At 42.1% G+C, this 21,355-nt stretch overlaps 1 protein-coding gene across 1 annotated transcript; it reads right to left on the bottom strand.

Annotated features, from left to right (window-relative positions):
* Nucleotides 1-731: 731 nt before the first annotated feature.
* On the bottom strand, nt 732-11,631 carry LOC310863130 (translocon-associated protein subunit alpha-like). Its single transcript, XM_083771282.1, has 9 exons — nt 11,499-11,631; nt 9,469-9,611; nt 8,828-8,921; nt 8,048-8,175; nt 6,298-6,432; nt 3,655-3,731; nt 2,420-2,498; nt 1,758-1,860; nt 732-1,438 (listed from the first exon to the last, which is right to left on the bottom strand). Exons 1-9 carry the CDS (start codon nt 11,566-11,568, stop codon nt 1,371-1,373), a joined length of 897 nt encoding a protein of 298 aa, XP_083627408.1. The 5' UTR covers nt 11,569-11,631; the 3' UTR covers nt 732-1,370.
* Between the last annotated feature and the right edge of the window lie 9,724 nt (nt 11,632-21,355).

Here is a 21,355-nt window from a genome sequence, read left to right on the forward strand (position 1 = left end):
ATCTGCCAATACTGATTAAAATGCTGGTAGCGGCGAGTATGACTGTATGTCATTCCGTCGGCGATACCATGTAATTTATCACTTGATATTTCATGTACAGTCATAATGGCCTATAGTTCATTTTCATTAATTTAATTTTTCATTATACTCTTACTGTACTCTCATTCACATTATAATTGTACTAACTTGTAGCTGCACATTAACAATTATCAATGGAATTCGTTTTATCAAATTTTATTTATTCCTCGATCAGTGGTTCTCAAACCTTTTCAATTTCAAGGACTCCCATAACATTGAGTGAAGAGATTCCATGTGTACAGTGACTCTCAAGAGTTACAGTTTATCTGTAACCACCCCCAGGAACCCAGATAGTCCTGTCCTATTTGTTCAAATGACACACTATCGGTATCGGATCGGTACTCAATATCAAATTTATGGAAATCGGAATGGAAAGAAATTGTACCGTTACATCTCTAAAGAAAATTCCCTCAAACTTTCTGAAAGCTTTACTCTTTATGGGTACGCATTTTTCGCAGGACACTGACGACGACATAACTTAAGCCTACATAGTTGAGTAACGGGGCCGGAAATGAGCCGATGCTTTGCAATCGGCTATATTGGGTGTGAGATACTGGCGGCGAACAATTTTAAGTCAGGCAATTTACTGATGACGAGGCAGTGAGGCACAGCGCTGTCTGTACTTTAAGAAAGGCCATCCACGAACAAGAGAAGAGTTTTACATGTTTTTAAGTCATAATTCCTTTCAGGTCCATTTGTTGTCGCAGAGCAAGGCACATAGTACAGAACCAAATAATTATAAAACAAACAAAAAACAAGGAAGAAGAAAACCAAAGAAAAGCTATGATTCAACATTATTGCATTCAAAGCACTCCTACGGGCGAAACAGGAGTCGCGTGGCTGGAACCACAATTCCAGCTTTCTTTGGCAGGTCTAATATTTCACATGTTTTTTTTCGCCCCACATGGTTCACGGAATGTAAAGTAAATACACAAGTCTTTTTGTAAAGTTTCGCACTTGGCACAAGCACTTTCAAAATAAAATGCATGAAAAGGCTAATCCTGTGTCCAGCTAGAATAGTGTCCGAACGTGGCCACGTTCTGACCATCAGTGTCCATCAGTGTCCTGAGACTCAATGGTTTTACAGACCAACAACTGTAGAGCGCGATGAAGAGGCCAGAGTATCGCCTCGAAATGAATACTGGACATTAAGCCGGAGCTGGAGAGGATCCCGGGCCTGTTGTTGTTGTTGTGCGGGGTGGTACTGGGGGTCCGATTGCTTGTAGTGGATGAAGAAGTAAGACTTTACAAGTCTGACAGACAGTAGGACGATAGCTTTGTGCGGAGATAATTTATTGGTCCGTTGTTCCGGCCGCCCTGTTGGCTCTTTTCCGCGGGGATTGTTTCGGGGATGCCTTGCCTGTAAAAGACAGAAAGCCAATTCACATCGCGTTACTTTTGTGTGTGTGTGTGAGAGAGAAAAATGAAAGTCACAACTCACAAAAAACAACAACTTAGAGGACAAAGGGACTCTGGAGAGAACACGGAATCTTTTATGCAGCGAGAAATAGCCGGGAGGGAGGTTTTCATTCTAATGCATTCTACTGCAACTGGGAAAAGACAAACAAATATAGCCAAGAAACAATACGCTTTGTAGGAGAATTAGGAAACTTTTTAAAAGAATGTTTATGATCTGCAGCAGCGGATTCATGACGTTGAGGAAAGGAAAGGAAACGTACTCTGACTCATGACGTTGAGGGTCTCCTGGGGGATCCAGCTGATATCCACATCGCGTATCCCACCTCCGGTTCCCTTCTCGACCGCCACGGCCACTCTCTTTCTCTGGAAACATTAGAACAATGTTCAAAAGTCAGCAATAATAGTCTGCAGAAATGGGCCAACACATCGGCAAAAATGTATTTTTGTAAGCACACAACCTGGCTGTGTTGTGGGCCTATAGGTCGTCTATTCTCCACTATTTGATAGACTATCCTAAGTTAGGATTATCATCAACTCTCGGTGTGGTTCTAGACAGTCCCCTCCATCAACCCCACCCCGTTTCGCTGCAGAATGTATTAACCCATTTTGGCTTTAGCCATTGAAAAATAGCAGATCTACAAGCTCATAGCGCGCCACTCGGTGACTCGGTAGCTTGTAGGTCTGCTATTTTTGAAAAATCGAAGAACCACTGACATAGAAACATGGCTTTTTCAGAAAACTGTCAGGATGTAGAAGACATTTTTAGAATCTGATCTCAGGTCAAAATGGGTTCATCACTAAGACCTGCTGTCCCACTCCCAACTATATGCATACCGGTAGTCTAATAATGTCATGCCATCATGGGGCATAATGTGAGATATGTCAAACATGAGATAAGATATGAACCAAAGACAACACATACCGTCCTGGTCTCCATAACCTGGTACACGGCAAAGAGCCCCAGGCCCACCAGTCCAGTCAGGAAGATGTACATGAACATTCTGTGGGCGTTACAAGTACAACACATTGAGTCATTTGACTGTGGAAGGCAAGGGTGACAAAGGAAATGACAGACGTTTGCTTTGCTTCTGTAAACGTGACGTCTGCTCCCTAAATATAGTATAAATAATTATTATGTTACTGCTCTAAATAGGGGAATGAATTATTATTATTTTTTGCTTCATTCTAGAATTCGTCAAAAGTATCAGGAAAAGAATATATTGAACATTGAACCCTACTCTTCCATGACCTTTGCACTATAGAACATCCTTTGATGACTATAAAATATTACGCCCCCCCCGTTCTTCTGATCATAATTTAAAATGTTCTTTCCATTGTCGAACCACTAGTGAGAGTGAGGGCTCTATACAGTAAATGGTTGGCATTAATTGGTTAAAAAATAATGACATTTGAACTGGGAACTTAATTGGCATTGTAAAAGTTGAGGCAATACATTTTAGTTTGACTCGGTTCCACAGATAGATATTGTGAAAATGACAGATACAAAAAATGCTCAATCATTTTTGCTCAGCAAATATTTGACAATTTGGCCAATGTTTGAGATTGTTTTTTTACATCACAGTTTGTAGATTACTGTTGATACAGTGATGGGTTTCTTTTTTTTTTAATTATATATTTCATTTTAGAGATATTGAAAATGTTCTTAAAATGACACTTTTAGAAATGTGCGGATACCGCGGCCTGTACACACTTAACCCCTTTTGTTATAATTATGTTATAATTTAGCTATTGAAAAATAGCAGATCTACAAGCTCGTAGTGCGCCACCGAGTGGCGCACTACGAGCTTGTAGGTCTGCTATTTTTGAAAAATCGTAAAAATGTGGCGCAAATCTTTGAATATATATTCTTTCAAAGTGAATGTTTTTAACTCGGGTATAAATGGGTTAATATGTTGCTTTAGACCCCCAGTGTTTCTCTAGGGGCTGCTATCAGGGCTTTTAGAGTTAGTCTTGCTTCCCTGAATAGCCAAACATGATGTGAGACTCGTGACCAGCGGAGACAATATGACAGCCTGGCTATAACATGAATATAACAGCCTGGCTATAACATGAATATAACATAAATATGACAGCCTGGCTATAACATGAATATAACAGCCTGGCTATAACATGAATATAACATAAATAAAGTCTTACGTTTCTCCATCCAGGCCCTCTTCTAGCTCAACGATCGTGACGGTCTGGTTGTAAATGGCGGTCTGGAATGTGTTGCCCTGCACGGGGAACAATCATTTGGTTAGAAAATGCCTTCAAATCACACATTTCTCCACAGTTTGAGTCTGTAGTACATGCAGGGCTCGACAGTGCGACTAGGTACTTGCATTTGCGACTAAAAATATCACCATGCGAGTTGTAAAATTAAATTTGTAGCACAGGTGCGACTACAGGATTTGACCATTCAATCGTGATAAAGACAAGTCTCTGTCTACAGCAAGTGCACATTCTGTTGTCGCGGTTCTATACCTAAATTTATATTTCTGAACGGCGGTGTCGTTCGCCAAAAAGAGCAGAGCTACAAGCTAACAACGTGTCGAGGCTCAATGCGGCGTTCATTTGAAGATCTGTCCCTTTGCTCCCACCGCCCCGCCCCTCCCTGTGTTGCTGCTCAGTTCTCTTCCCTGTCAGCAGTGAGCACTCAGCAGCGGAGCGAACGCAGCAGGCTAGCATAGTAGCATGGTAGCACAGAAGACAGAAGGAGTTGTTAGAAAGTTTGTAATGTTAAAACATCACTTGATATAACTTTTAACCAAACGTGAGCACATGGAGTGGACGGATTGATTGATATACCAAAACAACCCTTGCTTGTGCGCAGCGCAATACGAATGACCGACCTGGCTGGATACATTAGTCAGTGGCTAGCTCAGGTCCATAACTCTAAATGCAACGCATTAGCTTTGGACCAGAGCTAGTCAGTGGCCTCACTGGCCTGCATAACGAGCAACGTAAAAAAGGCAAAGATCCCCCCAGCATCTCCTTCAACCACGCCGAGGTGTAGCCTATATGTCCGATGTCTGAACTGAAGCAGTCAAAGCCAAGGAGATTGTTATCATCATATCATACTATAATCATCATCATCATCATCATCATCATCATACTATAATTCTAACAATGTCTGTCTGTCTGTGTGTCAGAAACACCGCCGTAGCTACTGCTTGTACCAATCACTCCCACTTTTCACACAGGCATTGACCATATGAATATGGAGGGCGTAACGAAGCCCTTTTTTCGATTTGACACATTAATGATTATCAATGAATGTATTAGTCAATTACAAACCCACACGGGTAAGGGCTAGTATTACTAATTCACCATCGAGTAGCCTCTGCACTAAATGTCACACTGACATGATAGAACAGCAAGATAAAAACGGATAGTCTGTCTGTCCATCCATTCATAAAATGAATTGATTATCTATCTATCTATCTATCTATCTATCTATCTATCTATCTATCTATCTATCTATCTATCTATCTATCTATCTATCTATCTGCATACCAAACTAATAGTCTATCAGTATAAAAACAAATTGATTATATAGATTATATAAAAAAATATATCCAGATGAATATCAATATTGTGATCATTTCTGAAAAGGTATTGTGATATATTTTGTCATATTGCCTGCCCCTACCTCATATCACTTTATTAAAGAAAAATCACACCTGTGTGAAGTGAGGGGCACTCTTATCATCATACATCATAATTTAATTTACGTCATATTTAGCGGAATTTTGACCTAATTTCTCCGTTCATTGTCAATGGCAAATATTGAGACGTGTGGGGACTAAAGCTGTATATAGGAGGGGCTAGCGCCCCTCAAAAACACATTATTTGATAACTTTTCATCGTGCTCCTAAAATAATTTGTGTGCTACTAGACTTTTCAACTTAGGCTACTTGGAAAAATGCTAAGCGTCGAGCCCTGAGTACATGTAGATTTGACTTGCTCTCAACGTGTCGCAGTGTGACGCGCTGAGAGCTTGTAGATCAGCTATTTTCGGGGCGCAACCCAGCACCCTTTATCTACTGGAGATGCTGGTGTGTAACGACTTGGATTTCGAAACAAATTTGTTCAATACAAAATGGTACGTTCCAAGTTCAGGAGACTTCGGGAAAAAACGCTATTCTCCTGAATGCTGCCTTCCGGTATATATGGCATGGAAAGGAGAGGAGGGCATTTTCATTTATTTCACCATGTAGTAAATGCTGCATTCATGGTCTGGAGAGGGCAGTTGTTTTACAGACGGGTAAAAAGGGGCAGGGACTGAAGCCCACTTTGATGTCTTATGCACGTCCCTGGTTCTCAACCATTTCAGGCCCATCCCCCAAAAATAATCATATTTGAACTGGGGACCTGCCCCCCCCCCCCCCCCCCCCCCACCACCACCCTGACAAGCATTTGGAACTGTAGTTGAGACATTACATTATGATTGACTCGTTTCCACAGATAAATATTGTGAAAATAGCACATCTACAAGCTCACTATATGTTTTATTTTGAGTTAGTGTTTGTAAACAATTGTAAGTATTGCCTTTGTTAAATGTTTGTCTGTGTCGGACCCCAGGAAGACTAGCTTTTGTCAAGGCAAAAGCTAATGGGGATCCTTATATACAATAAACAATAAACAAGGCCTTGCAACGCGAGCTTGGAGATCGGCTATTTTCAAAACTCTTTGCCTCCGTCTAATATTATTTGACAATTTGACCAATGACGTTTCACCAGTTTTTTGTAGTAGTTTGTCGATTACTAAGTATTGATCCACTGGATCCACTGGTCTTACCTCGCCGTCGACGTAGTTGAGGAGGATGACGAGGCCGAAGGGACGGCCGGCCATTTGCAGAGCCGGGATGAAGGAGTACTCGAAGGAGGCCTGTTTCTGGGGCGGCACCAGGGTGTTGAGGGGCAACGCTGTGAACTGTACAACACATTACATACAATAAGTCAGGGGTCTTCACCAGGGTGTTGAGGGGCAACGCTGTGAACTGTACAACACTTTACATACAATAAGTCAGGGGGTCTTCACCAGGGTGTTGAGGGGCAACGCTGTGAACTGTACAACACATTACATACAATAAGTCAGGGGGTCTTCACCAGGGTGTTGAGGGGCAACGCTGTGAACTGTACAACACATTACATACAATAAGTCAGGGGTCTTCACCAGGGTGTTGAGGGGCAACGCTGTGAACTAAACACAACACATTACATACAATAAGTCAGGGGTCTTCACCAGGGTGTTGAGGGGCAACGCTGTGAACTGTACAACACATTACATACAATAAGTCAGGGGGTCTTCACCAGGGTGTTGAGGGGCAACGCTGTGAACTGTACAACACATTACATACAATAAGTCAGGGGGTCAGAATCGTGCCATTTTTTCATGATTATTATTGAGGACCTATTATATGAAGATAGGTTGAAAAGTGGTGAAGTGGTCCTTTAACCACACATAGACACGGACATTGCTGTTCCTTGGAGTGGTTGCACCACTCAAAAAAATGGCTCCACCTGTGCTTGAGCAATGAAATTGCTGATCTGTGTCAATGCCGAGATCAGAGTTGTTGTTGTTCTCTCCATTTTTCAGTCAGAGAAGAGACATGTGAAACTCATCATTTCTACGGCACAGTAAAATCACACCCGTGTGAACTGAGTGTTGCAACTCCCCCCCCCCCCCCCCCCCCCCCACCTGTCTCTCTCTCTCTCCTATTAGCAGGCAACAGTGCAGCACTATCCCTCTCTCTGTTTCTGCACAACAACATGTCTCTCATGTCGTTCTGAGATTATTTGACAATAATCATATAATTTTCGGCCAAATACAACGAGACTTAGTGCTGGGGGTGAGTCAGCTATAGGTCAGGAGGTAACAGGCAATAAGGTTTGGGGACCGCTGACCGGCCTAGAGTCATAACCAAAAGTCAACAGCAATTTGTTGTGCCAAAAAAAGAAAGATTTAAAATGGACCATGCACTTATTTTAATCAAAGTGATTTCTTTTACTCGGGTGAAATGAAATAGAAACAAACGTGTTTAATTTGGGGTAGCTAAATGATAATAGCTAAAAAGAATCATCTTCTTCCAGGAGTTTGTATGACGGTTATGCTAAACGGAGTAGATAATTTTTGTCCATGTTGTCAGCATAACAGCATGATCAATTACACTGTTATACACAACACAAGATGTGCAATCAATCTCCACAGGACGCGTGAATAGTTTGGCAGCAGTGTTCGCTCTCTCTCTCTCTGAGCCAGTGTTGTTTTTGGCAGGAAAACATGACACGTTGTGAGCTTGTAGATCAGCTATTTTCAGCATGCAGCCAAGAGTAAAATTACTTAGTGGATCTCTTGTCCACTAGTCCCTTCCTAACATTTTAGTCTATTTTTTATTTGTCGACAAAATTGTCAGTTAGTTTTAGTCATCATAGCTTAGTTTTCATTTAGTTTCCATTTAGATTTCGTCAGTGGAAAACGGTAGTCGACGAACATTTTTCGTCTTAGTTTTAGTCGACGAAAACAACACTGCTCTGAGCCCACTTACGTTCTGGATGTAGAACTGGAAGTCTTGCGGGTAGCGGAATGACGCCTCCAGGGACTGCACGGAGAAGTCCTGGCTCCCCTTGTTGGTGAAACCCACCATGAACTTCACTATCTCATTGGCAGGAAACTCTGGAATGAAGACCAAGACCATAACTCATAAATCATGTTTCTGGATGTAGTATCAGCCCAATTCTGGACACAGTCAGAAAGGCGTTGTGTGTCATTTGAAAACAACAACATTATGATAATTTATGATACCAAAAGAGGCAGCAAATATTTCATTTTTTACTGTGTGTGACTGTACTAGCAGTAGTGGCCCAGGGCCTCTTCTGGCTAAGGGGAACTTTTCTTTTAGGATCAAATACTTGCTATGAGCAACTGAGCATTTTATGGTCTAATATTCGTCTAAAGGGCCGTCTAAAAATGCGATAAAAAACGTCTAAAAAGACGTCTATTCTTAGATTAGACGTTGATTAGTGGTTGATTAGACGTCTATATATAGACGTCTATATATAGACGTTTAAACAACGGCTAATCAACGTCTAATCTAAGAATAGACTTTCATTTTTAGACGTTTTTTATCGCATTTTTAGACGCACGTCTAATAGCCGGCTATTGCTCAGTGGGATTGTACAAGGCAGTGGTGAGTGATTCTAAAAGAGAAGGAGGAGAACCAACCTTCGCCGGTCACAAAGAGGATGGTGGTGTCTGTATTATTATTAAACATGGTACCACAAGGCAGTGGTGACTAGTGATTCGAAAAGAAAGGAGGTGAACCAACCTTCGCCGGTCACAAAGAGGATGGTGGTGTCGGCTTCAGGGTGCGAGGTCACGTCCACCGCCAGGGCATCTTCGTCCGTATCGCCGTCCGTGTCCTGAGCAGCGTGGACGAACGCATCACGACATTCAGTAACAACCGGAATATGCATAATGGATGAACGCATCACGACATTCAGTAACAACCGGAATATGCATAATGGATGAACGCATCACGACATTCAGTAACAACCAGAATATGCATAATGGATGAACGCATCACGACATTCAGTAACAACCGGAATATGCATAATGGATGAACGCATCACGACATTCAGTAACAACCGGAATATGCATAACCCATTCTGACCTGAGATCAGATTCTAAAAATGTCTTCTACATCCTGACAGTTTTCTGAAAAAGCCATGTTTCTATGTCAGTTGTTCTTCGATTTTTCAAAAATAGCAGACCTACAAGCTCGTAGCGCGCCACTCGGTGGCGCGCTATGAGGTCATAGCAACATAGCAACATCTCAGGTCAGAATGGGTTAAAATGTTTGAAAATATTTGCACATCTTTCCATGTGGAAAGGATTATGACAATAATACAAAGATAATTGCGATTATCTCAGTCAGTTAATTTGCAGTTATGTAATAACTCTGCTCACCGAGCCCGGTGGCACCTGATCTTCTTCAACGAGGACCTCCTCCTCTTCGTCATCATCTTCCTCCTCTACCTCCTCGTCGACGTCAACGGCAGCCTCCTCTGGAGCCTCCTCCTCTGCGGACTCCGAGTCTGCAGAAACCTGGCCTGCAGGGTCAATGGGAACGGGTATAGATCAGTTGAAAGGGAGTGCAACAACAAACTATGTACAGCCCAGATTCGGCACAAACAAGGGACTAAAGTATTTTCGCTCCTATGCCACCAAAATGTGGAACGCCCTACCAACAGTCATTAAGACATGCAAATCCCCCCCCCCCCCTTTTCCCCTCACTGTATATATGTTTCTTTTCTCTTTTTACCTCCTTTATGAAGAATTCCTGTTCTGTTCTTTGTCTATATATAGAAGTGTCTATTTGTAGTCTGAAGTCTCTAAATGTTTTGATGAATTGAACATGGTGGACCCTCTTGTAAACAAGTGTAATCGGGTCGTCCACTCACAGTTAACAGTCTTTGTATTGAGTTTGTGCTTGAAATGTACTGTAATTCTGCAAACTGTTAATAAATATTTCAATCAATCAATCAATCCAAACCTTTCTCAAAATGTTTTCATGAACGATTGCATTATGGAGAGAGAGAGAGAATAAACCTCAAGCACAAATCCATTCTACAACAGGACATGAAACTGTCCCAGACCACAAGATCGAGTGACATTCCGGTTTAACACAACGGGTGAATATGATAATTTATTAGAAACGAAATGCCATTAACAGGTGTTGCAGCAATGCAGCCTCGACTTGTCCTGACTTGCAGTCTAAAACAACAAGTAACTTTTATTTGAAACCAAGACCTGCAACTTGCCTTATGTTAGTGCCAGGTTACAGCAGCAGCATGGCTTATTGGTGATACTAACCATACATAATCATAAAATGAAGCTTGATTGAAGGCACACATTGGCCAGATGTTTGTGTTTGGAGGTGTTAGTTACACTGATGGAGGAAATGGAGGAAAGTGTGGCTTTGTTTTTGAAGAAATAGCCTTTACTCCAAGAGAGTAATCTTCATCTTCTTCTAGATCTTATGCCAGATAAAGTATAGTCCATCCCAAAGGACCTTTAAACATGATAAGGGAGGACTTTGTTTCAATTTGTTTTTAAATCAATCACAATTCTCAATGTGTTTACATTGGCTGCATACTGTATAATAATAATAATAATACACTTTATTTATATAGCACCTTTTCGAACAGTGTTCCAAAGTGCTTAACAACACAATTTGTTTTTAAATTATGTCGCTAGATTGGGGCAGTAGCCCTATACACTATTTAGTCAAAGAATCAACAATGGAAATAATTGTCAATTTGACATTATCCTTTTAATTTTCAGTCAGGCAATATAACATTATTTAATTAATGTTCTATGGCCAGGGTTGAGAGTGAATGGCCCAATCTTTAGCTAAGTAAAGATAGAGCTGGCCTGGGCTTCTAGTACGTGAGAGTCTCTCTCTATGGTGACGTGTCCCAGACGCGGAGTCCCGTTAACTTGCGTGTATACAGTAGTTGTTGCAGCTTGCATCCTCTCAATGACACTTATTATTACTCCAGCGATCACCTGGAACTCTTTGTTGTCCTACTGCTAATTTCTTTCAATTCAATTCCATTACATTTGTACATTCGTGGAATGGAATCATAGTATAGGGCGGCTACTGACTGCATGATTGAGGGTCAACGTTTTGTGGAGGCATTTTGCACGACACGTTCAAAGACGCGCATTCATAGTTTTCAAACGTTTCTGCGTAAAAAGTAATACACTCGATCGACCGATTAATAAAACAACGCTATAGTTCATTAAGTAAATCAACGATCCGGGCGTTGATTTACTTAATAAACTATAGGGTTGTTTGATTAATGCCACGTCAATGTTAACGTGCTCTGAAATTCCAGGCAACAAAAAAAAAAGTTGAAGCAAGATCTTATTTATACACAGTCTAAAAAGGGTTGTTGTACAAACAGTTGGAATATAATAAATATATGACTTACCGATGGATATTAATCCACAGGGAAAGGCCAGGAGGAAGATCAGGAGTAGTTTTGAGCCAAACGTGAACATTTTTGCAGCTTATCTTCAAGGCAGAGGTTTGTAACACATCAGCAGTCAGAGGAGAAAAGGTAGTTTTACAGAGAAAGGGGTGGGATGACGAGGAACTATAGACACGCCTATTAGCACGTCTCTGCGGTGGAAAGTAAAAGTACATTTACCCAAGTACTGTACTCAAGTATACACACTGCACACAGTCACTTTTGAGGTACAGATTTATACAGACTTGTATTTTCTGTAGTATATGTATAGTAGTAATATATATAGTTTATATAGTTTCATTATATAGATATTCCACTGTTACGCCCATAGCTTAATATGCATGTTTCATGATAACTACTTTTTATGTAGCCTATGTGATGTATTGCCATGCTTTTTGTTTTTGCTTATTGTAATTCGCACTGGATTAAGAGTGTGTGCTAAATCTGCCTAAATTGTAAATTGTACTTTAGTACTTTTTAATACTTAAGTATTTTTCAATACTTTCACTTCTGCTCCCAGTTTACTCCACTATTTGAAAACGTTTGGCTTTAGGCTACTATTCTTTTCTTTTTATTGATATTGAGTATTATTTGTCGCGTTGTGACTGAGCTTGGACTTCTGCTATTCTCAAAAATTAAATATTTGAAAACTTATAAAAATGTGACATTCTGCATGAATACTTTTTTACTTTTGGTAAAAAATTTATATTTTGATGCCAAAACCTTTTATATATAGTATATTTATTGGTTTTTAACAATGTTGATATAGTGATACCTTTATAACACATTTGAGTAGGAGTACTTGTCACCACCACTGGTAGGCGCAGTAGAGCAGTGGGGAATATGGTTCTTTCTACACGAGGATTTGGCTAGATGGCCACCGTAGAAAGGACGGAAGTTCTACTGACGTCAATAGAGCCACGCCCCCTGCCTGGGTCACAAACGTTCTCATTTAATTAAATATGACGAAAGCCCTTCATTTATTGGACTGTGGGAGTATGCCTACTCCTTTTTTACTCATAGTTATCAGGAAAGGGGAGAGGAATAGAGATATTTCGTGTATAATAGCCTATGTCTTTGATTGATTGATTGATTGATTGATTGATTGATTGATTGATTGATTGATTGATTGATTGAAATGTTTTACTTCACAGTATGGATAATGGATACATTTCAATACAAAAACTGAGGACGACATGCATGGAAAGCACAAGACTTCTTTACATCAGGGTCCACCATTTTCAATTAATCAAAAACAAAATGTCAACAATATTATATTTGTATTCACTATATTCTAATATGATATAAATATTATTGATTTATGTTGTTGTTATGATTCATTTTTATTAGTGTTATTATACTGTTATTATTGCATAGCCTATATGCTATTACTAATTTACTGCTCACTCTCAGCCAGGAGGAGGAAGAGGCACACCACCTAGTGGACACACTACAGCATGACAGCAAAGCTAGCAACAATCAGTACAACTGACACTTGTCTTCAGATTTTACGGGGCCAGTTTCGAATTGCAGCCATCCGTAGGTGCCCTTTGAGAGCGGTTTTGAAGGAGTCAAGGGATTCACATGTCTTAATGACTGTTGGTAGGGCGTTCCACATTTTGGTGGCATAGGAGCGAAAATAATTTAGTCCCTTGTTGCCGAATCTGGGTTGTACATGGTTTGTTGCACTCCCTCTGGTGTTGTTGGTGTGGACTTCGTTTACATTAAGGAAGTATCTAGACAGGTACATGGGTATCTTGGTGGTGTATCTAATTTTGTGGACCAGACCCATTGCAAGATGCAATGGGTCGACCCTAAGCCATTCCAGCCTGTCAAAGTGGGCAGGGGTGAGGTGGGTTCGGGGAGTGAGGCCAAGTAGGAGCCTGACCTGTTTGTTTTAGGAGGTCTGGAGCCATGTTTTAAGGGCCTTTGATGTGCTGTGGTACCAAGAGGTGGATGCATAGTCAAAGAAACCTTGTACGAGGGCTCCTGTTAAGGTCTTCAAGGTGTTTTTGTTGACCATGCAGTGAGGAGATCCTGTAAAGGAATCTTGTTCTTTGATTGACATTTTATCACCGGAAAGATTGGCCTCCAGGATGGAACCTAGGTAGGTAATTTCATCTTTTCGTGTGATAATATTGTCACCCACTCTAACCAGCCTTGCTGAGATTACTATTTGATCCGAAGAGAATGGATTCAGTTTTTCCCAGGTGTAAGGATAGTTTGTTATTCATAGAATGAATTCTCCCTAAAACTACCACGACAAAATCATAACATTTGAGTTGAACATTATTGTTTATAGTCTTCCTATGAATCTGCAAAAAGAACTGTCGCAGAACTGTGACGCAGGAGCTGGAACAGATGAAGATGAACCTGTCCTGGGGAGAGGCGCAACATGCTGCCAGGGATCGGATGCAATGGAGAGCGCTCATTGAAGCCTTATGTCCCATAGGGGACGAAGAGGAGTAAGTAAGTAAGTTTGAATCTGCAACCGACCTACAGTTTTATGCTCACTGGAAACAAAGCGAAAAGCTTTTACCTTGCAGGACAAACCAAAGACTCACTGCAACAAGAACAAGATATCTGCTTCCCAGCATCGCTGCATATGTGAGTTACTTTAAGTCCTGAGGAAGAAGTGAGGGCTGGATGGCCCTCAGCAGAGGTTTTAAGGCTTTCTGCTCGTCCCACAGCTGTTCATGATCAGCACTAATGACACCTGTCTGTCTGTCTGTCATTATTTGGATGAATACAAAATCAATATAAAAATCTTAATACTGTCCAATACTTAGATATGGAGGGGGTGACAACCGTGTCATTATGACAGGCAGTCCAACAATAACCACATAACACTGCTCTGAAACAGGTGGATCTGACTAAGTATTTGGGTTCATATTCTTCCCAAAAGGACTTTCAAACTAGGAAGGGTATGGCCTGGTCAGCCTGCAATGTCATGCATAAGATGTGATCATCCCAGCTTAGTAAGATGTTAAAAGTAAAAATATGTAGGACGACCGTTGAGGCGATTCTACTCTATGGGTCCGAGACATGGACACTTTCAAAGAAATTCGAGAAACTGTTGGATGGCCCTTACACCCTTCTAATGAGCGCAAAATCTGTCTTGGAAGAGCCACCCATCGACTAATCTAATATACGGCAACCTTCCACGTGTTTCTTCACTAGTCCGATCCAGAAGAACAGTTTGCCGGCCACTGTTACAGAGCCGACAATGAGGTTATATCTTCCCTTCTTCTCTGGAATCAAAGCAGACCAGAGGTAGAAAACGGTCGTTGCCTGATGTCATCGCTAGGGACACATGCAGCACTAAAGCAGGAACTGGGGATGGCAATGAAGGACGGGAAAGTCTGGCGTGGCATTGTGAAAGCCATGATCTCGACCGCGGTCAAAAAATGAGCATCATTTCTTGTTATTATAATTAGTTTAAGCTCACTTGGCAGCTTTTAGGAAGGCCACTCGATAAGCCCTTCTGGGTTGTTTTGGCCCTTCCGGCACATTGTTTGATTTATTTTATTTTATTACAAATGTATTTCATTCCATTTGAATTTGAATTTGTTTTTTTAAGTGCAAATAAACTAACCAATTTATACTCAGCAAGTATTGAGGGTCTAAAAAAGTGTCGACCACTTTTTTTTTTAGAGGTTTGGGTTGTGTAGTTACCTTGCCATGATGCAACTCCAAATGTGAGTATTTGTTTAATGAAAATGTTATCTTCCTGTCGATTTATTATTACTTCAACTGTTAGTGTTTTAAGATGGGATTCATATCACTCAACCTCAAATATTTTACAGGCTGATCGAACCCACATTTGGTAAATTGTCTCAAGTGTAGTTAACGGGGGGAAGAAGGAGGTTTTCAAAAAAGAAAACTTTAATGAAGACAACAAATAGAATTGACAACAATGCAACATCCTGATGAAGCTGTTAAACATCATAACATTGTCGCATCATGTCCTCATTCCTGCAGAATCCCTCCCTCTGCAGAGTGTCATGTCGGGCGCCGGCACTCCTTCGCCATCATCGTGCCTCTTTACTCTTCACTTCACGCAGGCGGGCGTTAAGGATAGTCTATCCCATTCCTAAACGCCTGGATAGTGAACCATATAGAATCTGGGGGCAAAGTCACGCTGTCCCTGGTATCATCATTCATCATTGTGCTGCCGTTGGTGGACACGCTGGACATGGAGGAGTTCAACACGGGGGCGTCAGGCGAGCTCTGCAGGTTGACGAGGGAGAAAGAGTATCCTGGAGAAAGACGCAAGACATTCTGAGTTTTAATACAGTTGTATTGACCTGAGGAATAGACAGATTATTAATTAAGTTGGATCTAAATTAGTTGACAACTCTCACTATAGAGAAGCAAGACTGCAATCAAACTGTGGGGAGCAAACAGTGGGGATGATGAACGTCGATGTCCACGTAAGTGTCAACTAAGTATATACTGTAGGCTTACATAAATGCACAGCAGCCACATTGGAAAGACATTGGGCCTCTTTCTTCCTTAGCGAAAGCAGCACCATGACCAGCAGTGGTTCCTTATGGAGACACAAGGAAGCACTGCTGGTCAAAATGAATGACGAGGGCAGTAAATGACGACGCAAGTCATCATATAGCCAATATATCTACTCACTTCACACAAGTGTGATTTTTAATTTAAACAAGGCAAATAAAATGACCATCTCCATTTGTACTCTCAAGAGTTACAAACCCTTAAGGGGCCATTTGGAACCCCCTGAAGGAACCATGAGGATTAGAGAAACACTAAAGTTGACATCATAAACAGAAATGAGTCGTCATAGACGGAATGGAAAAACTTAGCATGAATTATCTGGAGCTGTAAGGTGACGTTATAGATTGAATTCTCCCTAAAACTATCAGGAGGAAAATTATAACATTTCAGAGTTGCGTTGTTTAGTGTACAATTTAATGTACACTGGAAACAAAGCGAAAAGCTTTTACCTTGCAGGACAAACCAAAGACTCACTGCAACAAGAACAAGGTATGATCTGCTTCCCAGCATTGCCGCATATAAGTTACTTTAAGTGCTGAGGAAGAAGTGAGGGCTGGATGGCCCTCAGCAGAGGTTTTAAGGCGTCCCACAGCTGTTCATGATCAGCACTAATGACACCTGTCTGTCATTATTTGGATGGGAAGGTTTGGAAATCTGGGAATACATTTCTTACCAAGAATCTTCTTCAACCACCCCCTAGGGGAAGTTTTGACAGCTGCTGAAAGTTGCATCAACAACCTGTTCTGAATTTCATTATAATCTACTTTAATTAGCATGTGACGTGTCAAACTATGGGGTTTCCATGATTCTGAACCCATTCCAAGCATTAGTTTTGCACGAAAAACACTCCTTGGGCTAAATTCGGCCATAGACACTTGCCCAAATGTGCTGACCTCATCACATGTAAGACTGTTATGCCCGTTTTCAGCCCAAGGAGTGTTTTTCGTGCAAAACTAATGCTTGGGATGTATTCAGAATCAAGAGAGAGACAGAGAGAGAGAGAGAATAGCAGAGCTGCTCTAAAATGGAGTCCTTTTGTAAAAGTGGCAGCCAAGACTATAATGGCTGCTCCTCCACGGCCTATATTGGTCCCTGCAGGGATTGCATTGACAGCTGCAGTACACCGTTGAAACGGACCAGAAGTGGGGCCGCTGTCTCATTTGGGGGCGTGACATTTGTAGTCCCAGTGTGTCTCTATGGGTGCAGGCCAAGGGGCCAGTGAGGCTTTCCAACGTTGAAGCACGGGGCCCTAGTGGTAAGAGGAAGGACTGCAGGCGGACCCGTGGATTCATGACGAGGAAACCCCGTGCAGCTGGGCTTTAACATTGAGCGCTCTGTTGCACTTTCCGCAAATCGAAAAAAGTCGGAGTAGACGGTCCTTCCGGGTGCTTCAAAACGCAGCTGAGCAACTTCCACTGACGTGGATGGCGGGGGGGGGGGATCTTCGCACCAGATCAGTCTCTATCCTTTTAATACTCTATGGTAAGCAAAGCAAAGTTACCATATTTAACCAGGTGGACTAAGCTCAAGAACTTCTTTACAGCCAGGCCCTGCTCATAGAACATTTCATGGTAGGGGTTCAATGCCTTGCTCAAGGGTACTTCAACGGTGGTAATTTTAACGTGCCGGTCCAGGGATACGAACTAGCGACTGCTCCGCAAACCGTTCGGCCACCGCTGCCCCTTACCACTCAGGCGATTGCTTAAACAGCAAGACAAAGAGACATACCTGCACTGAAGCAAGACAAATCAAAGCGGGCCAGCCCAAGACGAGGAGGAGCGACTGAGTATGAATGTGGCGTAGCACCCACTATGAGCAGACGGAGACAAACGCTGACGAGCAACAGGAAACGCGCTGCCTTTATACTGCTATCAATCAGTCACTGATGAGTGAGTGGAGGATGGGCCGTGACAGCGTGGTAACCGCTCATTTCTGTATCATTTCTTGTTATGTATTATTTTCATTATACAGTATGTTTTAATTTTATTATAATTAGTTTAAGCTCACTTGGCAGCTTTTAGGAAGGCCTCTTGATAAGCCCTGAAATAGGAGTATGAATCGCGCCTAAGGTTACATTCCCACCTAATACTTACTTATAGGGCCGATTCATACTCCTATTTTAGAGCCAAATAAAAGTCAGTTCGGCACTGTAGAGCCTACAATGTGACGTCATTTGAGGTTCGGGGGGGTGGGTACCGTCCTAAAGTCGTCTCTACAGAATTTCTGACGAGCCGAAATCATTTCGGCACTACAGCGCCGAAACAGCGGTAAAATAGGAGTATGAATCGGACCTTACGGTAGACTCAATGCGAATGGGCAGAGAAATTTGGATTCTTGCATAATTAATTTGCTGCGGTCTCTTGTTCCCAGAAGCAATAGCTTGTAGTAGACGGTATGCAATTTTTGAATAGCCAAAGTATGAAATATTGTTAAAGTGGTAGTGGTAATAGCTAGGGCCTAACTAAAGTTTTCATGAGTACAATATTTGCCTCTGAGATGTAGTGGAGTAGGCCTAGAAGTAAAATTATGGTTAAAGGACAACTTTAGTTTTTTTCAACCAAGGTTCATGTTTTAGGATGTCATTAAAGAAAGTAAAAGATGAGTGTTAATTTTCTTTCATTTGCTGCTTTCTTTCGTTTTAGGGATTTTAGCTCTTTTTGACAGGGGGGCGGGGGCATTCGAGCATGGGGCTAAATATGTATTTTTTTACCAAATTTTATGGTGATTTTCTTATTTTATTATTTACTAGTTTATTAGTCCTAATAAACCCCAGGAAATTACATCTGGCCACAGCAGATCACAGGATCTACTGAATGTGAAGGTAGCCTACTGGGGGAAGGCTTATACTGTGTATAGGCTCAATATGTCAGTTTGTCACATTCAATAGATCCTGTGATATTTTGTGGCCAGATGTAATTTCTTGGGTTTATTAGGACTATAGTAATAAAATAATAAATCGCCATAATATTTTGTAAAAAAATACATATTTAGCCCCATGCTCGAATGCCCCCGCCCCCCTGTCAGAAACTGCTAAATCCCTAAAACGAAAGAAAGCAGCAAATTAAAGAAAACTAGAAAAAGTGCCCTTCTGGGCACAGGTCTCCACCAGGATGAGCAGATGTGAAGAATTCCAGGCAAAGGTTTTTCCTTGGCCTCTAGGGAGTTGGCATACAAAGTTATCCACAGATCCGTGCAGTTAGAGGTGAAAACACTTTTCGGCCAGTTATAGTGCCACCTTGAGGCTGAGTTGAAATTGTTCATGTGGCATTTCGTCCTCGGCCTAGTGGGAATGTGGGTGCACAATTTCACGGAAATCACGCGTTGTGTTCATGATTTGCAGCATTTTGTTTGAAACTGAGCACTCCTGTGAAGTTGTGGCGATTTGTACAAAGCGGGCTACTCCTGAAAACTGTAGGAGCCAATCGTGGCCAATCAGGATGGAATATGAGAAATCAAACAAACCTGTCTTGATCACATGACTATGGAGATCATGTGTACCGATTTGCGTGAAATTTGGATAAAATCTGAAGGAGTAATAATAGAAAATGTGTTTTACATATGTCGGCCTCCTGGTGGCGCTATAAAGAGCAGATGTGAAAAATTCCAGGCAAAGGTTTTTCCTTGGCCTCTAGGGAGTTGGCATACAAAGTTATCCACAGATCCGTGCAGTTAGGGGTAAAAACAGTTTTCGGCCAGTTATAGCGCCACCTTGAGGCTGAGTTGAAATTGTTCATGTGGCATTTCGTCCTCGGCCTAGTGGGAATGTGGGTGCACAATTTCACGGAAATCACGCGATGTGTTCATGATTTGCAGCATTTTGTTTGAAACTGAGCACTCCTGTGAACTTTGGAAGCCAATCTTAACCAATCAGGATGGAGTCTGAGAAATCTGAAAGACTGAATGGCTCTAGAGAGACTGTGTACCAATTTGCGTGATGTTTGGACAAAATCTGTAGGTGTACTGTGCAAAAACTTGTTTTGCACAAAGCGGCCTCCTGGTGGCGCTATAACAGGCCGTTCTGGAAAGTTTGGGGCAGACAGAGGTTCATCGTTGGCATCCAGGGAGTGTGTGTGCAAAATTTGGCATCGACCGGGTTAACGGTGGCCGAGATTAGCTGCTCACGGACACACGGACGGACACACACACACACACACACACACGGACGGACACACACACGGACGGACGGACGGAGTGCAAAACATACTCTCCCCCCATGCCTTCGGCCTGGTGGAGACAATTAACACACACCTTTTAGTTTCTCTAATAACATCCTAAAACATGAACCTTGGTTGAAAAAAACTAAAGTTGTCCTTTAAATGGAAATACTCTATATAAAAAAATCCTACACGTACAGTACAAACTAGAAAAAGTGCCCTTCTGGGCACAGGTCTCCACCAGGATAGGAATGTAGGACATTGCAGCTTGCCTTCATCTGGTAGTTGGATAAAAGGGCAACAAAAGTAAACTAGGGAGTTGGCATACAAAGTTATCCACAGATCCGTGCAGTTAGAGGTAAAAACACTTTTCGGCCAGTTATAGCGCCACCTTGAGGCTGAGTTGAAATTGTTCATGTGGCATTTCTTCCTCGGCCTAGTGGGAATGTGCGTGCAGAATTTCACGGAAATCACGCGATGTGTTCATGATTTGCAGCATTTTGTTTGAAACTGAGCACTCCTGTGAACTTTGGAAGCCAATCTTAACCAATCAGGATGGAGTCTGAGAAATCTGAAAGACCCGTTTCGTTGAATGGCTCTAGAGAGACTGTGTACCAATTTGCGCGATGTTTGGACAAAATCTGTAGGTGTACTGTGCAAAAACTTGTTTTGCACAAAGCGGCCTCCTGGTGGCGCTATAACAGGCCGTTCTGGAAAGTTTGGGGCAGAGGTTCATCGTTGGCATCCAGGGAGTGTGTGTGCAAAATTTGGCATCGACCGGGTTAACGGTGGCCGAGATTAGCTGCTCACCGACACACACACGGACGGACACACTGACGGACACACGGACGGACGGACGGAGTGCAAAACATACTCTCCCCCCATGCCTTCGGCCTGGTGGAGACAATAACAATAGGCTTATAGCCTACAATAGCACAGTGAGTCACAGACTGGGGGGTCCGGGGAACCCATGCAGTACCTACCTGTCAGTTGCTGCAGGTGTCCGGGGACCCCCCAGTAGGCCTACCTCCCTTTCAGTTGCTGGTGTGCGGGGACCCCCGTTAGGCTACTGGCTGGGGGTCCCAGAGATAGAAATGCCACTAAATGGGGGTCCGCAGTCTAATGCATGTCAAACTAGCC

Source organism: Protomyctophum parallelum (assembly GCF_964188405.1).
Source record: "Protomyctophum parallelum genome assembly, chromosome: 8".
Classification (NCBI taxonomy): Eukaryota; Metazoa; Chordata; class Actinopteri; order Myctophiformes; family Myctophidae; genus Protomyctophum; species Protomyctophum parallelum.